The following is a 17,408-nucleotide window of genomic DNA, read 5'->3' as shown; positions in this document are numbered from 1 at the left end:
TGTGCCACTGCCATTCTCCCTCCCCCCATGTATCACTGCTGACCTATGTCATCAAATTATTGGAAGAGTCTTGGCTAAAATTCTCTTCTTGACCTTTAAGAGGAAATAGAAAGCGCACAACAGAATTTACCTTACCATTGATTTCAATAGGTTTTAAAAGACCAAGGAAGAGAAGTACAGTGGGTAATTTATATTGGATTTATAGAGGTACTGTAGTGTACAAGTTCTGCAAAAGCCAGTGTGGTGTAGTGATAAGAGTACTGGGCTAGGGCCTGGGAGACCTGGATTCAAACCCTCATTCAGCCATGAAACTCACTGGGTGACTTCTGGGCTAGTCACCTTCTCAGCCTAAACTACCTCATAGGGCTATTCTGAGGATATATTTGAGAGGTGCAGGACAACGTATGCCACACTGAGCTCTTTGCAGGAAAGTTGAGACGTAAAGGAAATAAGGCATTAAATAAGATTAAGGCTACAATCCTTTGCACAATTACTTGAGAGTAAGCTCCATTGAACTGTGAAAGTTACTTTCGATAAACCTGCTTGGGATTATATTGTTAAGATACAAGGGATAGCTATTACCCAAAATTTCTATTATTTATTGATAACTATCGTTTCTGAGCAATGTGTTACCTAGCCATTAAAGTATTTTATTATTGCAGTTGTGATAGCAGCTATTATTCATTACCTGCACAGTGGGGTTGGAGCAAGTTTGTGGCACTATCCTGAATAGTAGGTGTACTACTCGTAACGAGCAACAATAAGAGTCACGTGATGACACATTGAACATTGAACAGACATTATAAATTATAATATTTATTGATAAATCACCTAATATTTAAAGGAAAGGATTGAATTTAGAAGTTAAAGGCTGTAATTCTATATTCACATTCACTTCAGGAGTAAGCCCCATTAAAACTCAGTGGGACTCACTTCTGGGTAAACATGGGTAAGACTGGACTGGACTGGACTGTGAGCAGACACAGAGGCAAACTCCCCTCCCTTTCTCTGCCCCCCCCCAACTGTTTATTTTAACAGGCTGGAATCCTAATGCTTCTTACCTGAGAGTAAGTCCCACCAAATTGAATGGAATCTACTTTAGAGTAGGCATGGGGTTAGGATTGTACTTTAACAATGTAAACAGTCCTTGCCTAGCTCTAGCTTCTCTGGCAGAACACTTGCTTTTTTTTAGGCAATCCTAACTCCACTTACCTGTGAGTAAACTCCATCGAACTCAGTGGGATTTACTTCTGAGTAGACCTTTTTAAAATTCAAATGTGAATTCTCCAAAACTTTCCCTCTCCCCTATTTTTCTCTCCTTCCTTTCCTCAAACTTAATCACTGCCAGCATACAGAAGCACTGAAAAAACTGAAAAATTGCAGTGAGTCCTTCAAAGCTCCCCCCCCCGTTTTTGGCCTCTCCTCCCCCCGTTTTTGGCCTCTTTCCTTCCCTCAAGCTCTTTCCGTTGCTTCATGCTGGTCTCCCTTTCCTCTTCCTTGCACTTGCCTCCATTTTAGTTTTATTCTTCTTTCCCTCTCCGTGGCTCCAGCAGCTGACGTTTTTCTTCAGCCCATTTCTGATTGGCTGCTGCTGGTGGTGCTGGAACAAGGCCCAGGCTGTCCTCGGGGAGAAAAACTGATTGCTCACAATCAGCTCCACGGGATACAGCATACAGGGAGAATCGCCACCCAAGCAGAAGATAGCTTTTTTCAAGGTACCTGTAGATGTGGTGATTTTTGAAGTCACCATGTGTACACTCTTTCTCATGAGCAGCTGTACCCAGGTACAGGGGGCTTCTACCTGGGTACAGAGTAACATGTGAATACTCCTACTGGTACCATCCTTAGAGTGGTTTAACAATCCATCCCTCTTCCCAGGGAACCCTGAACAAACTTTGTAGCTCTGTGAGGGGAATAGGGGGGTCTCCTCGCAACTCTCAGCACCCTGAACAAACTATACTTCCCAGGAGTCTTTGGGAGAAGCCGGGACTGTTTAAAGGGGCATGATAATGCTTTAAATGTACAGTATAGCATTGCTAAGGCCATTAAGGGAATTGATGAACTGCTTCCCTGGGGTGAACCGGAAACACCCACAACCAGTTGATAAGATGGGGCACCTCTACTGTTTTTTATCTCTATGTTGCCCTGCAGGGATTTCCCTTCAGCACCCTGCCGGGCAGGAAGGACAGACTCTGCTGATTGGCCGAGCCTGTCCAGGAGGGACAGGGCACCGGGTGGGATTTCCCTGGCTTGCCAGTTTATATATTTTTGCAAGCAGCTGCCTGCTTATTTTTTTCTTTTTGCATCTCCTTTTTTTGCAACTGGTGGCTCTTCGGAGCAGAGACTCCTTCACCTTTACTCCGCTGCTTTCCCAGCACAGAGGAAAGTCCCCAGAGGGTTGGGGGCTTTTGGTTCCTATACTGGTTCCTATAAACAGCGGTCAGTTTTATCCTTCAGGCTGGGGGGAGAAAATTGTGTCAAAAAATAACTAGGAGATTCTGTGTATAATGGAATGTTGACATCTCACAAGCGACTTGCAGGTGCAGCAGACAAACAGCCGCCACCATCCAGCTGATTGTCCCCAGATTCTAGCACTCGGAGATAGACTGCGTCTGATTGTGGAGGCTCCAAAAATCCAACTGGCCCAGTATTCTGTTTCCAATGGCAGCTGGCCAGAAACATCTAAGGAAACCCATGAGAAGGCAAGGCCTTCCTCATTGTCCACCCCTCCTTTACTGCATTTGGTCCACTGAAGTATACTGCCTTGACAAGTGGAGGTTCAGTTTGGCTATTCTTGCATAAGAAGAGCCAAGGGGGTTTGCCTCTAATTTCAACAATCTGCTTCCCACAATGGACCAACCAGAAGCCTCCAGAAAGCCTGTGATGAAGGCATGAAAGATGATGGCTTGCTTCCCTGTTGACAGTCCCCAGCATCAGATATACCACCTTGGGATATGGAGGTTTTGTTTAGGCATCGAGGCTAATATGAATCTGAACAAGCAACTCCAAACTTCCCTCGCCTGGGGGGGAGGGCTGATGGAATCCAGCAACATCTGGAGGGCCACAGATTCCTTGTCGCTGCAATTAACCTGTTATCTCCCTGCAACTGATGCCTTTTCTCCATAGGCACGTGAGCCAGGCTCTCCTGGCCTTATGGAAGGCTCTGAATGGGGCTCAGACCAGAGCTTGGAAGATTACTTTTAAACAGTAATAAATTACAGTAACAGTTACATGGCCCCCCAAAAGTAGTAGTTACTGTTACAATTCCAACTGCTCTTAAAGTACTGATTACTTTACTTTTACTCAAAAGTAATTGCTACAATTACATTTTAGTTTCTTTTTTTAAAAAAAATTGCCTAGAAGGTGCTGGCCTTGGCTGCTGCACATTTATGTAGCCTAAAACAACATTAAAAATAAGCACACGCACACAGAGGGTAGTAGAATTTTTTTTTTATCCATAAGATTAACAGAATGGCATAACAGAATCTCACATCTCCTCACCCCACCCCCAGCAATGATGATACCCCAACACATGTAGTTTTTGTATATGTATATTGCCTCCAGCTCTTTTCTCCTTCCACTCCTGTCAATTTTTAAACAATTGTTTTCTCCACCCCATCTCACTCTCCGCCGTCTCCCTCGGTGCCTCCTAAGCACCCACAGAGCATGAAGGAAGAACAACGCTGCACAGAAACCCAAATTGAAGCACATGATTTTTATTCACAAATCAGTGGAGCTGAAGACTTCCCCTGCTCCCCCCCCAAGTAATGCGCAAAAGTAATGCTGGAAACATTACAATTCCTTCTCAAAAGTAATGAAGTTACTATTTGTTCTATTACCAACAAAATGTAATGAAGTTACCCACTCGTTACTCAAAAAAGTAATAAATTACAAGTAATTTGTTACTTGTAACTAGTTACTTCCAAGCTCTGCCTGATATACATCAGTGATTTTTTCTTTATTGCAATAAAGCTTGTCTAAGCGACTGCTACTCCTAAATTTGACTGGAAAGTTGTTTTTCCTTCAACTACTGCTGAGAGACTGTATTAGTACTGAGTGATATATAAAACCATGTACTGCTTTTTCTGATTAATCATCCAAAGCAGCGTGTGCTGTTGTTTTCTTAGGATGGACAAAATTATTCACATCCATATTTCTGGAATAAGAAAAGCATAGCAACCTTGCAAAGGTTTTTATCCTATAAACACTTGTATGGCTTGCTGCAGCACATTTCTTTGTATATAAACTCACACAGAAGACAAACTGCTGATAAATGGCTGATCAGTCAGCATGAAGTATTGGAAAAGATCCCACCCTGCTTCAGCAAGAAAGCTTTTCTCTTCCATCTTACGTGATAGATACAATTTGGCCATTACAATAGTAGTGTCTTATAGACATCACTGTACTTCTTCCAAAAGAATCTGCGTGTAGATAGACAATGGTTGTCATCTGTTTAGGCAAGTCAGTTAAATCCTCTGTGGTCATATTCTTGCCAGAGTATGTATATGTATGTGTGTGTATGTACCTTCTGTACTATATTTTTCTAAGACATTACACCATCATACAGCATGACATTAACCAGCATGACATGCTGGTGTGGCGGCAAAGTGTCTTTAAAAAAAAAAGATTGGGCTCAGACCTCGGCAGCGGCAGGAAACCCTGAGTAGGGTGGTAGAGTCTGCAGCAAAATGGCAGGAGCACAGCAGCAAGCCCACCACCTGCACAAGGCCTGAAATGCAGTGGCAGGTCTGCCTGCACAGGAAACCCCACCCATGTGAGAAGCCGCACAGTGCGGCAGCAGGACTGCCCATGTGAGAAGGCCCAGAGCTTGGTGGGCCCACCAGTGGCCTAGATCTCGGCCTCACCAGGTGTGTGAGAGACCAGCCTTTACAACTCCTGGGGTGGTTTTGGGGGGGATGGAGAAAAGAGGAGGGGAGCTCTGGCGACCCCTGGGGTGGTGGTTGGGGGTGATGGAGAAAAGGGGAAGGGAGCTCTGGCAACCCCTGGGGTGGCAAAAAGGGGAGGGGAGCTCTGGTGACCCCTGGAATGGTTGTTGGGGGGATGGAGAAAAGGGGAAGGGAGCACTGGTGACCCCTGGGGTGGTGGTTGGGGGGGTGGAGAAAAGGGGAGGGGAGCTCTGGGGATCCCTGGGATGGATGTTGGGGGTGGAGAAAAGGGGAGGGGGCTTTGGCAACAGTAGATGGGGGCGAGCAAAGCCCCTATTGTATACATAATATTTGGAATATTTATAAACTGCTAAACATTACAAAATCCCATAGTGGTGTATGATAACAATAAAAATATCAAAACATAAAACAATTATCTAAAAAGAAATCCAATGCCTATCAATCAACTCATCCTTCTGTAGAAATAGAGTTTTTAGCATCCAACAAAACATATTTAGTGTTGGAGCCTATTCATACAGAATAACTCAGAATGCTGAGAATGGACACCATTTTAAATCCCTGAATATTTACAAATGGATTTATGAAAACCTTTCAAGCAGCACCCTTAATGCTTGTGTTAGGTCCAAACCCAACACGCAAGTTGCCCTGTCAACCCCAACTCGCTTATTACACCCGGGAAGAGTGCGGAGTTGAGTGCAAATGAACCCACTATCAGAGATCAAGTAACACGAGACAAAAACCTTTGCAAAGGGGACCCAATACTTACAAGCCGAAGCAGGCCAGCATGGGAACCTCGTTTATTGGTGTTCAAGGGTTTATATAGGCTTACCCCGAAGTTTACAATATCGGGTTCACGTCATAAGATACAAAGAAGCAATTGCCAACTGTCATAGCTTTGGGGCATATGTAAGGAGGTAAAGGGTACAGGGGGAAGGACAAAGTAGAAACATCAAGACTATCTCTTAGACTCTATGTCTGCATATTTCGCATGTCCTTGAGATAAGCACTATGCAGGAACAGACAAAGGCAACTATTGAGGGGAGGCCCAGCTGCAACCGGGCGCCCCCTAAACTGGAGACAGACATAATATTACTCTGCTTACATATCAAAGGAGTATTACAAGTCAAGGATATGAGGGGCATTGGAATAGCATTTGACATTTCTATGCAAGGCGCGTTTGTAACAATAAGCAAGGCCATAAGCATAAATGTGATACAGAAATGCATAGTAGGGAAGTTTCCAGCTTAAACCGGCTTTTATTATGCGAGCCACTGGAATGTAGGTAAGGGTCAGGTCACCAGGAAATAAACCGACATTTTATATCAAGAGTCATATAAAGGCCACTTTGGTTCTATTTCCCATGAAGCCCAAGCTGGTTTAGGTAAGACAAGTGAATTATAGTTTTACAGGCACTGGGGGTTTCAATTTATCCCTAACACTTGCTTTCTGCTTTCAGTTGAACATTGTTCATCATTCCTCTCTTTTTTTTTCTCTTCAGATCATGGGAGACAAAGAACTGCCTGGTGTTTTGATCTTTGAAATTGGAGGTGCATTTGGTGTACTGGAAAGCCATGTGGAGTTCCTTAAGAAACGCTTTAATCTCATCACCATGAAAGAGTTTCACAGAAGCAAGGAAGAACTTTGTAACAAGATCAAGTCTATTTTTGTATTTGACTGCAGACCTCTCATTGACCGAGAGCTTCTTGAAAGCCTGCCCAGTTTAAAAGTGGTTGGAAATTCAGGGGTGGGAGTGAATCATTTTGATTTGAAAATGATCTCTAGCTTTGGAGTAAAAGTAACCAACACTCCACATGCTGTTTCTGACTCTACAGCAGACATAGGCATGGCCTTAATGCTAGCATCTGCAAGAAGACTAGTGGAAGGTAAAATAATTTTCTTTTGCAGCTTGTATAAATTGTTGCAGACATATTTGAGATTATGTGGAACTTAATCTGCATTGGTTTGTGCAAATTATGAGATTACTTTTATCTATATTAATTCCTGGGTCAACTGTGGTCAGCAGATTGGGCCCTGCTCCCAAATCCAGGGCCCTCTTTGCAAGGTTAGGACATCTGTGGTTAGGAGCCAGACCTTACCCAGTTTGATTTCTTAATTGTGGAACCATATACCAGAAGATATTCCTCTGTCCTGCTTTTTTGAAAGTGTAACACTTTTATTTTTCAGCCTACAGTGGGTTATCCATTTGGTTAATGTGATTTAATGAGCTGCTGCTGCATTCTGCTTTTAGTGATTGCTGTTTTTATCTGTTATTTAGTAGAAATTAGATAAATATTGTTATGTGCCACCCCAATCTCTGAGTGGTGCAAGACTTCCAGAAGTTCTTCTGCTTACCCATGGTTTGGTTTCCTTGGCAAGAAGGTCAGCAGAGACTATGGTGTCTTTATAATATGTGGTTTATTGATGCACATTCACAGCCTGAGCATAAGATGGAGGGGGTTTAAAGTATTAGCAGTCCAATAGATCTTGCTTTGCTATCAAGCTTATAGGAGGCATCCTGAAGCCATCGTGCAGGGAGCAGGCCTCTCTGAGTCTTTCCAGCTTCATCCACAAGACGAAACTAAAAATGCAAGCCTCTCCTTGGCTCCACAGGTTCTCTCCTGGCCACATCCCTCTGTATATGCATATCTACCACTCAATAAGCCATTACCTCACAGGCTAGTTTAACACAAGAAACTAGCCGGTGCAGTAGAGCAGGTTTCTTGCTTGCATATCCCAACTTGATACAAGATTACTGGGGTGAAAGAGACACAGAAATTATCTCTCACATACCTCAATCCCATAACAATATATTATGGGCACAGACCAATACAAATTGATACACGCAGGGCAATTATAATAAAAATAAAAGATTCACAAGAGAGTCAACAAAAAAATATTTTACCATCTGCTTCCTAATTTGTATTGATAGAAAAAATTAGTAACGTGTTCAGTAACATGAGAAGAGTCATCACTTAAACAGTAAGATACCAGAATTTCAATGTGTCTTGCAGGTAGAGCTCGTAGCAGAGGAAATAGCAGCATCCCTCTGGCACCTTCTACCAATATAAAATCACATGGCCCATTGATTCTATTTCTTCAGTTCTACAGACATAATATTATTAAAGCTAAGATAGTTAGCAAAACAGAAAGCAGAGTAGTTTGTAGTTGTAAAATAGTGCCCATGACATACTGACAAGGAACAATACAGCTCTTTGCCCCCTTTCCTGGCCATTCACTTACCAAATAGAAATTGCCTTTTTAACTGAAAATCGTGTAGTCCAAATTTTGGCTTGCTTCTAGTTTGTAACTAAACTTAATTTGAGTCAGACTAAATATTCATTTAGCTCAACATTTTGAACCTTGATGCCTTGCAGCTCTTCAAAGTCTGGGGCAGACCTTTTTGTAGTCCTTCCATGGAAGATTCCTTTAACCAGATTTATCAGTGATTCAGCCTGTCAACTTCTCTCTTAAATTCAATCCCACCACTGAGCTATGGCCCATATTTGTATGTGCTGTCTACAGTCTGAATTCTAAGTAGAAACGTGGCTTATGAGGAACATTCTAGACTGAATAAAAGTTGTCTTCAGATTTTTAAGAACTGTTGTAAATAATGCAGGCATCTTTCTGATTTCTGAAATAAAGCTGTTGCGAGTACGAACACTCTTTCTCACTTGCTGTTGTGTGGTTTCTTCTTTTGTTTTTTAGGTTGTCACATTGCAACAGCTCCAGATACCACACACTTTGCTATTGACTGGCTAGGAGTAGAAGTCACTCGGGCCACTCTTGGTATCATTGGGATGGGCAGCATTGGATATAAGGTGGCCAAGAGAGCAAAAGCTTTTGACATGAACATTCTTTATCACAACAGGAACCGTAGGTATATGTGTGATAAGAATGTTGTGTGGGGCAGTTCTTAACATGGGAGTAAATCTCACTGAACTCAGTGGGTCTTACTCCTTAGTAGATAGTTGTAGGATTACAGCCTAAGTAATCCTACAATTTAATCAACAACTTTAACTTGTTCTGTACTGGGAATTTATGATTTAAATTCTTTTGGAAGCAGCTGCTTGAAACTACAAATCTCTGTACTATATTACAGTGTCAATCTGCATGTGATCCTGGAGACTAAGGAATCACGAGGCAAGAATAAAAAAATATTTTAACACTTTGGTCCTGTTTTCATGCCCATCTTTAAGGTGAAAATGTCACCATATGGAATTCTTACTGCTAATATTTGAATATTAAATGGAAAACTAGTGATTTTTAAGGATATGGTCATTTCCAGGCTTAGCATATGGTAAAGTCACCACACACATGCACAACTGCCCTTCAAAATTAAAATCAGGGTTTTTCAGATTTTATCATGACTTTGTTAACCACTGTTTGAAACATGCATCAACCCCAGTGTAACACATACAAAATAAGGGTGGTTCTGTTTATCTCCAGAACTGGTAATCAACACAAGAAAGGGCATTGTGCTAGAATACTCTGTTTCTTCAAAGTCTATAATGATCAAGAAAAATCACTGCCAGCCAGAAAAACATGCAGGCTCCCATTATCCTAAAGCTCTCAAATTGTCACTATCAGCCATCATCCTTTAGCAATGCCCTTTGGCTGCCATTTTTTGAAAAAAAAGGAAGCATGTAGCAAGCGGCAACACAGATGTTCACAGATATGCTGCATTGGATAGGAAGGGATGCAGTGGATCTGAATGCTGCCTTCTGGACTAAAATTTAGATACCCTTAGGAATGAATCCACAAGACGCTCCCAGCTCCCCTATCAAGTATTTGTGCTTTCCAAATAACCCCGGTGTTGAGAGTTACTACTGTATAAATGATTGTTGTCACATTTATTTCCTTCCAGAAAAGAGGAAGAAGAACAGGCAGTTGGTGCCACTTATTGTAAACACATAGAAGACTTGCTCCAGCAGTCTGACTTTGTGATGTTAGTTGTGAATCTGACATCTGAGACTCACAAGCTCATTGGGAAGAGGGAACTAGAGCTAATGAAACCCACGGCTACTCTCATCAATATCTGCAGAGGTAGGGTATGTGACTGCACCAAATGTAGTTTTCTGATACTTGTTTTTGTTTTTTTCAAATACCTACTTTTGCATGTATTCCACAATTTCCCTTCATTTTTGTGTGAAAAGTGATATATTTCACCAGCACTAACTTCCTGCTCGGAGGAAGGCGGGATATAAATCAAATCATAAATAAATAAATAAAATTAAAGGTTAGGCCAACAACCAGTTCTCAAGTGTCAAGAATTAAGCTAGATTCTTTGGAAGCCAAGAATATAGAAAACATTATGGGAAGGGAGATGTCCACATGTCATCTTTTATGCATAAGACCATTATTTCTTATAGGCATCAAAGAGTGCCAGTGTAGTGGGGCAGTGCTGTACTCTTTTCCTGACACAGGGATTGGTACAGTTTACCTGGATGGGGGAGGCAGTGCATCAGCAAGGTCAGGGCTGCACAGATGCACTGGTGGGATCAGCTCCACCAGTGCATCTGCACAGTCCTGACCTTGCTGCTCCCCTGCTCATTCCAATCCAGATAAGCTATAGTAATTGAAGGGCTCATCTACATGGTGGTTTACTGTGTATTTGGTGCTACTCACATCTCCTTTAAACGTGCATGGTTCACGTGACTTTACCAGCAAACAGAAGCTATCATGCAGTTTCCCCCCTGTAAATCCATACTAACCCACTCCACTGATAATACAAAAAGAGGAGAAAAAATGTCTTTATTTCTCTAGTGCTTGCAGACGCTTTGCTCCTATGCTTTTAGGTGGGTGTGTCAAGCGTTTCCCTCTCCACGCCCTCCTCCCTTCTTTCATTTTGTTTCCTATAGACTAACAAGCAACTTCCGGTTGTTCTCCTCCATTCTGCTGGCCTTTTTTATGTTGCTGCAAACCGTGCAAACCATGCCTTTATTTTCCTTTTCTTCTAACTTGTGCACAAAAGCCTAACACTGCTCAAAGATTTGTATTTCAGCTGTATCCTACCAGCCATAGGCAGGGAAAACAGATATTCGCACTTCTGGGTTTTTTAAAAGGAACCTACTGCAGCTGGTAGAAGACCTTAGCAACGAGAGGGAGTAAAAATGTGTAATTAGATGACAGGGCCAAAAGGAAACAGCAAGACTAATCCTTCCCAGAGGAATACCTAGTTGCATGAATGGGAAAAAGTGATTGGCAGCTACCTTTGAGCAGGAACTGCAGATGGTGCAAATCTATTACAAAGGTAAATGGAAGAAATGCTCCCACGTAGATGAGCCCCTAGTGTCAGGAGGGCTGCGGCTCTCCTCCATCACTCTGGCTACTACTGATAGGCATGTCCTGAAATGAATAGATACAATAATTAGTCCTCTAATCATTTAATAGCTTTGTACACATTCTAATATAGCAAACCTTATGTTTATTTGATAGAATATAATAAGCTATGTAAAATCCTGCAGTTTTATTACTCTGCAGAGTAGAGACAGGAACAGCCAGCAAGTTTTCAATTGTTTTTAATCATTTAGGCTACAATCCATGTCTACGCAGAAGTAAACTCCATTGGGTTCAATGGGACTTACTCTTGTAAGTGTGTATTAGAAGGCAGCCTTAGAGCCCTAAGGCTGTACATGTTAACTTGAAAGTAAGTCCTATTGAACAAATTGGAAGTAAGTTCTCTTTACTTCTGAGTAAACATAGGTAAGATCATGCTGTGTGTCTCATGTATTTTAATTACTTTAGCTGTAATACTTGAACAATTTAGTCAGCATTTGATAGTTTATTTGTTTCTATGTCAGGGTATTGCTCAGGTTGGGATAATTACACATATTTATATATATATTAATTTCCCAAGCACAGAATACCAGCAGCTTGTTCACTTAATGGATGGTGAACACTTATATAAACAGCTGCTTAAATTCTGACTACCCTGCTTGCAAGAGCAGCAATTTTTCCTTGCCCTTCCTGGCTCATCAAAAGTCCCAGAGGGGGACTGGCCAAGTGGGTGAGGGGAGTAGTTAATGCCTCTTTACAACAAGGCAGAATTCCATCGTGCCTAAAAGAGGCAGTTGTACGGCCTTTGTTGAAAAAGCCCTCCCTGGATCCCTCCATAATGGGAAATTATCGGCCAGTCTCCAACATTCCATTTTGGGGCAAGGTAATAGAGCATGCGGTGGCCGCCCAGCTACAGAGATTCTTGGATGAAACGGATTATCTGGATCCATTTCAGTCTGGTTTCAGGCCTGGTTATGGGACAGAGACAGCTTTGGTCGCCTTGGTGGATGACCTTCGCAGAGAGCTGGACAGGGGGAGTGTGTCCCTGTTAGTTCTACTGAACCTCTCAGCGGCTTTCGATACCATCGACCATGGTATCCTTCTGGACTGCCTTGCTGGGATGGGACTTGGGGGCACCGTGTTACGATGGCTCCATTCCTTTCTGGAGGGACGAACTCAGAAGGTGGTGCTGGGGGACTCCTGTTCGACTCCTTGGCCATTGACCTATGGGGTCCCTCAGGGTTCAGTTTTATCCCCCATGTTATTTAACATCTATATGAAACCGCTGGGAGAGGTTGTCCAGGGTTTGGGGTTCGGTGCCATCAGTATGCGGATGACACCCAACTCTATTTCTCCTTTCCACCTAAAGCCAAGGAAGCTGTCCTGGTCCTGAACCAGTGCCTGGCATCAGTGATGGACTGGATGAGGGCAAACAAATTGAAATTAAATCCAGACAAGACAGAGGTGCTCCTGGTCAGTCAAAGGGCAGATCAGGGAATAGGGATTCAGCCTGTGCTGGATGGGGTTACACTCCCCCTGAAGACACAGGTTCGCAGTTTGGGTGTGCTCCTGGACTCAGCTCTGAACTTGGAGGCCCAGGTCTCAGCCGTGGCCAGGAGTGCCTTTGCCCATTTAAGACTAGTGCGCCAGCTGCGCCCGTTCCTGGAAATGCCTGATTTGACTATGGTGATGCATGCCTTAGTTACATCCTGTTTAGACTACTGTAACGTGCTCTACGTGGGGCTGCCTTTGAAGACTGTTCGAAAACTTAAACTGGTACAAAGAGCTGCAGCCAGAGTGTTAACAGGGGCTGGTTACAGGGACCATACAACTCCCTTGTTAAAACAGCTCCACTGGCTGCCAGTTTGTTTCTGGTCACAATTCAAAGTGCTGGTTTTGACCTTTAAAGCCCTATACGGCCCAGATCCAGGCTATTTGTCAGACCGTATCTCCCTATACGAGCCTGCCCGGGCCCTGAGATCTTCAGGAGAGGCCCTTGTCTCAGTCCCAACACCCTCGCAAGTGCAATTGGTGGGGACGTGAGATAAGGCCTTCTCGGTGGCTGCTCCTAGGTTCTGGAACTCCCTTCCTAGGGAGGCACGAATGGCCCCCTCCTTGCCATCCTTCCGTTGGCAATTAAAGACTTTTTTATTCCGACAGGCTTTTGGGATAGAAGGTGTTTAGGATTGGGCTTTACAAGGCTTGTTTTATTGTTTTATATTCTTATTTGTATTATTTTAAATTGTTTTTAGATTTTTAAGTGCCTTTTAAGGTTTTAAGGTTGTGCATAGTTTAATTGTATTTTAATTGTATTTTTTTAAAATGTTTTTAACTACATGTAGTTCTATTTGTAAGCCGCCCTGAGTTCCAGTTTGGAAAAAGGGCGGGGTAAAATTAAAGTTTCAATCAATCAATCAGTTTTATATACAACACCCAATCATAAACAATGCTGTATACTTGTATTTTATAGTTGGTAATCATGTTTGGAGGACACAAGTTACATGTAACACATCCCTTGATTGCCCTCTAAGTCTCATTTACTGCGACGCTAGTTAACAGTCATTCAGGAGTACGCAAGAAGCAGAAATGAAAAATCCATTGGTAAAGAAACGCACTATTGATACGTTGCATTGGGCACAGCTGTGGGTTTCATAACACCCTAATCCAGTTGTAAAAGGAAGACCAATATCACATGCAGTGGCTTTATTATGTTTTATTTTTGAACTTTAACGGGACTGCTGCAAAGTAAATAGACTAGGGATTGTATTTATAAGACTTTTTGCACACTTTGGGGGCATAAAAGCATGTGTTTGTGTTTGAAAAGACCATTACAGCACAGTCCAGGATGAATGAGTTTGAATTCAGCTGATTTTGGCTTTCCCGGCTGAGGTGGGGCAACACCGGTGTAAGTTCTTCACCCTGGCTTTGCTGGAGATAGGCCGTCGTAAGTTCCTCACCCCAGCTCATCTTGGACTCTGTTGGCAGCTCAGCAGGCAGAACTTAGGCCAGTGTAAATCCACAAAAAGGGCATTCTGGAGGGCAAGGCAAGGAGAGCATCACTTCTACACCCTGTTCAGCTCAGTCATGGGACCTAGGGTTCAAATCTTCAAAACTCAGGCCCACACTCACCTGCTGGCTCAGCTGACAGTAGCCCCTCCCAGAGGTTCCTGAACAGATTTTGGAATGGGGTACTTAGGATGACCTAAGTTACACCGTCTTTCTAGAGTAAGGATTGCTCTGTTAGTTTCTTAAAAAGCACTTACCTTGGTGTAAAGCACACTTACCAGTGTAGTGTAATGGTTAAGGTGTAGGACTATGACCTGGGAGACCAGGGTTTGAATCCCCACATAGCCATGAAGATCACTGGGTGACCTTGGGCCAGTCACTGCCACTCAGCCTCATGAAAACCCTATTCATAGGGTCGCCATAAGTCGGAATCGACTTGAAGGCAGTACACACACACACACACCTTGGAGTTAACTCCACTGAACACAGTGCTATACTTTCAGTTGAACATGCACAGAATTGGGCTGTAAGTCTTATAATGGATATTGAGCTCCTTTGTGGCTTGCTTGTCTTGATTCTTGACATCAATATTCTGTCTGTATTAGGTGCAGTAGTTGATCAAGATGCCTTAGTAGAAGCGCTCCAAAATAGAGTTATTAAGGCTGCAGCTTTGGATGTGACATACCCTGAGCCATTGCCAAGGTAAAGTACTACAAAACCAATATTATTTTTTATCCTAGATTAATCAGATCAGACATGGAATAAATAGAGATGATATTTCTTCATTGGGCCAACACAGATTCAGAAAAGAAAAAAACCATTAGGCATAGATGATCATGTTTTACGTCTGTGCCTCCTCTGCCCTTCCCTGCTTTCCCAGTGTCCCATTCTGGAGTCAGCATGAGCTACTGTGATGTCACAATGTCTGAAATCTCTGCAATGAGGGCCATACATGGTCACTGATCTTCTTTTTGGATTCTTGGTTATTAATTTTGATCAGACTTCTTAATGTTTAATGTGTGTAGAAATATGTGTACATAGATAAACCTTTTCTATATCTGTATCAGTCATTTTGCTGTTTCTTCTGACTGACCAAAGTCTGAGGATTTGGATTTCAATGAACTGGAATCTCACAAGAAATCATGGGGGTGGGGTATTAAATGATGGGGAAATCTACTCTGCTCCAAGCTCTATAGTGCAATAAAACTGGAGAAGGATGGACTGCCTTCAAGTCGACCCTGACTTATGGCGACCCCATAAATAGGGTTTTCCAGGTAAGCAGTATTCAGAGAGGGTTTACCATTGCCTTCCTCTGAGGCTGAGAGGCAGTGACTGGCCCAAGGTCACCCAGTGCGCTTCATGGCTGTGTGGGGATTCGAACCCTGGTCTCCCAGGTCGTAGTCCAACACTCTAACCACTACACCACACTGACTATAGCACTTAAATTCAGAGCTGGGACAGCAATCTGTCACTTGACAGGGCTGCTTACCTAGGTCTCTCTGTTCTTTTCCTTTGGCCCTGCCATCTTATTTTTCACAAAAAAACAAACTTCAAGTTCTTTAGTAGACTGAATAAAGGAAGCAGAATAAATTGTGTAAAATAAATATACAGTACATGCACTATCACTCAAAACTGCACAATGCATTTGACATGCAAAATTAGAAAAGGATGTTAAGGGGGGAAGGTATTGTTCAGAGCATAGATTGCATAGTCCCTAAGCTTTCTATCTAACAGCATTGCCATACAAACAGGTTTGTAGGTGATGGGCACTTTGGCTATGGACACACTTGCAGTTATACTGGTTTCAGAGTGTCTTCTCCTCTGTTTTGTGAATCCTGGTAGATATAGTGTCAGTCAAACCCCACCTCTTTTTAATCCAAGCTCTAGGATCCTTGAGTTCAGATGCGTTTCTCCTTCAAGCCAGCTTCGCACCAATTTCAAAACTGTTTCATCATCAACCCAGTGATCAAGACATTACTGTCCTGCTTTGGCCACTAGTGTGTACACAGAGTCAATACAATAAAAAATGAATCATACAGTAAAGATGTGTACAGCCAGATACAGATTTGTTTCAAACTACACTCAGACAAAACGGTCTGGATGCTTCATAGGAATTAGTATGCCCATAGACTTTGATTCAGCGCACCAGTAACTCAGAAGCAGATATTCATGGGGCTAATCCCTATTCTTATTGCTGCTAACAAACAGGATCAGCACAGAAAACAGAGCTACTGAGATGCCAAATCAGCAACAGCAGCCCTACAACATGAAGTATCATTTTAATGGTTTAGTAAATCATATCAGACTTTGTTTGCAACCTACTGTCACATACCTGAGCAATGTGTAGAAGAAAGTGCAGTAGAAGCTAACTAACCATTGTTCTATTTGGAGTGTTTTCCAATGCAGGAAACTGTTACCTTTTCATTTGATCTGCCTGTGCCAGGGGACCTCTAATTTTTCTGTTCTGTCTTCCCTGCAGAGATCACCCCTTATTGCAATTGAATAATGTTGTTATAACTCCTCACATTGGAACAGCTACTGTGCAAGCCATGCGTATGATGACAGAAGAAGCAGTAGAAAATATTCTGGCTGCTCTCAATGACCTCCCCATTCCTAGTGAAGTGATCCCCAAATGATTTGAGAGAGAACATGAATAATTAATAACTGATCAGCAAAAGGACATTAACCTCTAAATAACAATGCAGTATGGCAATATCAATATCATCGTCGTTTTCAGTTATGTGCTCCCATATTGCAACTATTTTCTGTAATTATATTCTTACATAAAAGAACTAACAAAGTTAGCTTCCAAGGCTTCTGATCACAATGTTTGGCTTTCTGATTCCTTCAGCCCTTTATCTCTATGAAACAGATAGGCATGCATGAATAACAAATACATTATGTAGTTGCACTTTCAAAAGTGGAAGAATGCATGTTTTCAAGTGCAGTCATAATATCTTCAAATTATACCATAATTCAACAAAAGGAGGATCCAACTGTGTTTGTAACTAAAAGGTTATCTAGTAAGTCAGTCTATCTCTTGGTCACTTAGCAAGCTGTATATCATTTTCATGGAGGCTGACCCTTGTCAAAAAATTCATTTTGATTGTCTGAATAGGTCTTTAGAAGACGATGGTCTACTGTAGGTTGGGGGGAAAGCTAGAGATGATTTTTTTCCAGGGGAAATGAAAGGACTCCCCCAATCATTGAGGTAAGACT

At 42.4% G+C, this 17,408-nt stretch overlaps 1 protein-coding gene and 1 long non-coding RNA gene across 2 annotated transcripts in view; one reads left to right on the top strand and one right to left on the bottom strand.

Moving 5' to 3' along the window:
- Positions 1-1,588: 1,588 nt before the first annotated feature.
- On the top strand, positions 1,589-16,993 carry LOC133369026 (probable 2-ketogluconate reductase). The gene is made up of 6 exons (XM_061593837.1): positions 1,589-1,715; positions 6,406-6,790; positions 8,613-8,784; positions 9,772-9,950; positions 14,795-14,891; positions 16,669-16,993. Exons 2-6 carry the CDS (start codon positions 6,409-6,411, stop codon positions 16,823-16,825), a joined length of 987 nt encoding a protein of 328 aa, XP_061449821.1. The 5' UTR covers positions 1,589-1,715; positions 6,406-6,408; the 3' UTR covers positions 16,826-16,993.
- The window catches only part of LOC133369086 (uncharacterized), a 55,081-nt gene continuing 43,407 nt past the window's right edge, over positions 5,735-17,408 (bottom strand). Inside the window, exons 3-4 of the long non-coding RNA XR_009758820.1 lie at positions 11,117-11,252; positions 5,735-7,659 (exon numbers count right to left, since the gene is read on the bottom strand). This is a non-coding gene — a long non-coding RNA (uncharacterized LOC133369086). The remainder of the gene's footprint in view (positions 7,660-11,116; positions 11,253-17,408) is intronic.

The sequence above is a fragment of the Rhineura floridana genome, chromosome 1 (genome assembly GCF_030035675.1).
Source record: "Rhineura floridana isolate rRhiFlo1 chromosome 1, rRhiFlo1.hap2, whole genome shotgun sequence".
Classification (NCBI taxonomy): Eukaryota; Metazoa; Chordata; class Lepidosauria; order Squamata; family Rhineuridae; genus Rhineura; species Rhineura floridana.
This window is presented reverse-complemented; position numbering and strand designations above follow the sequence as displayed.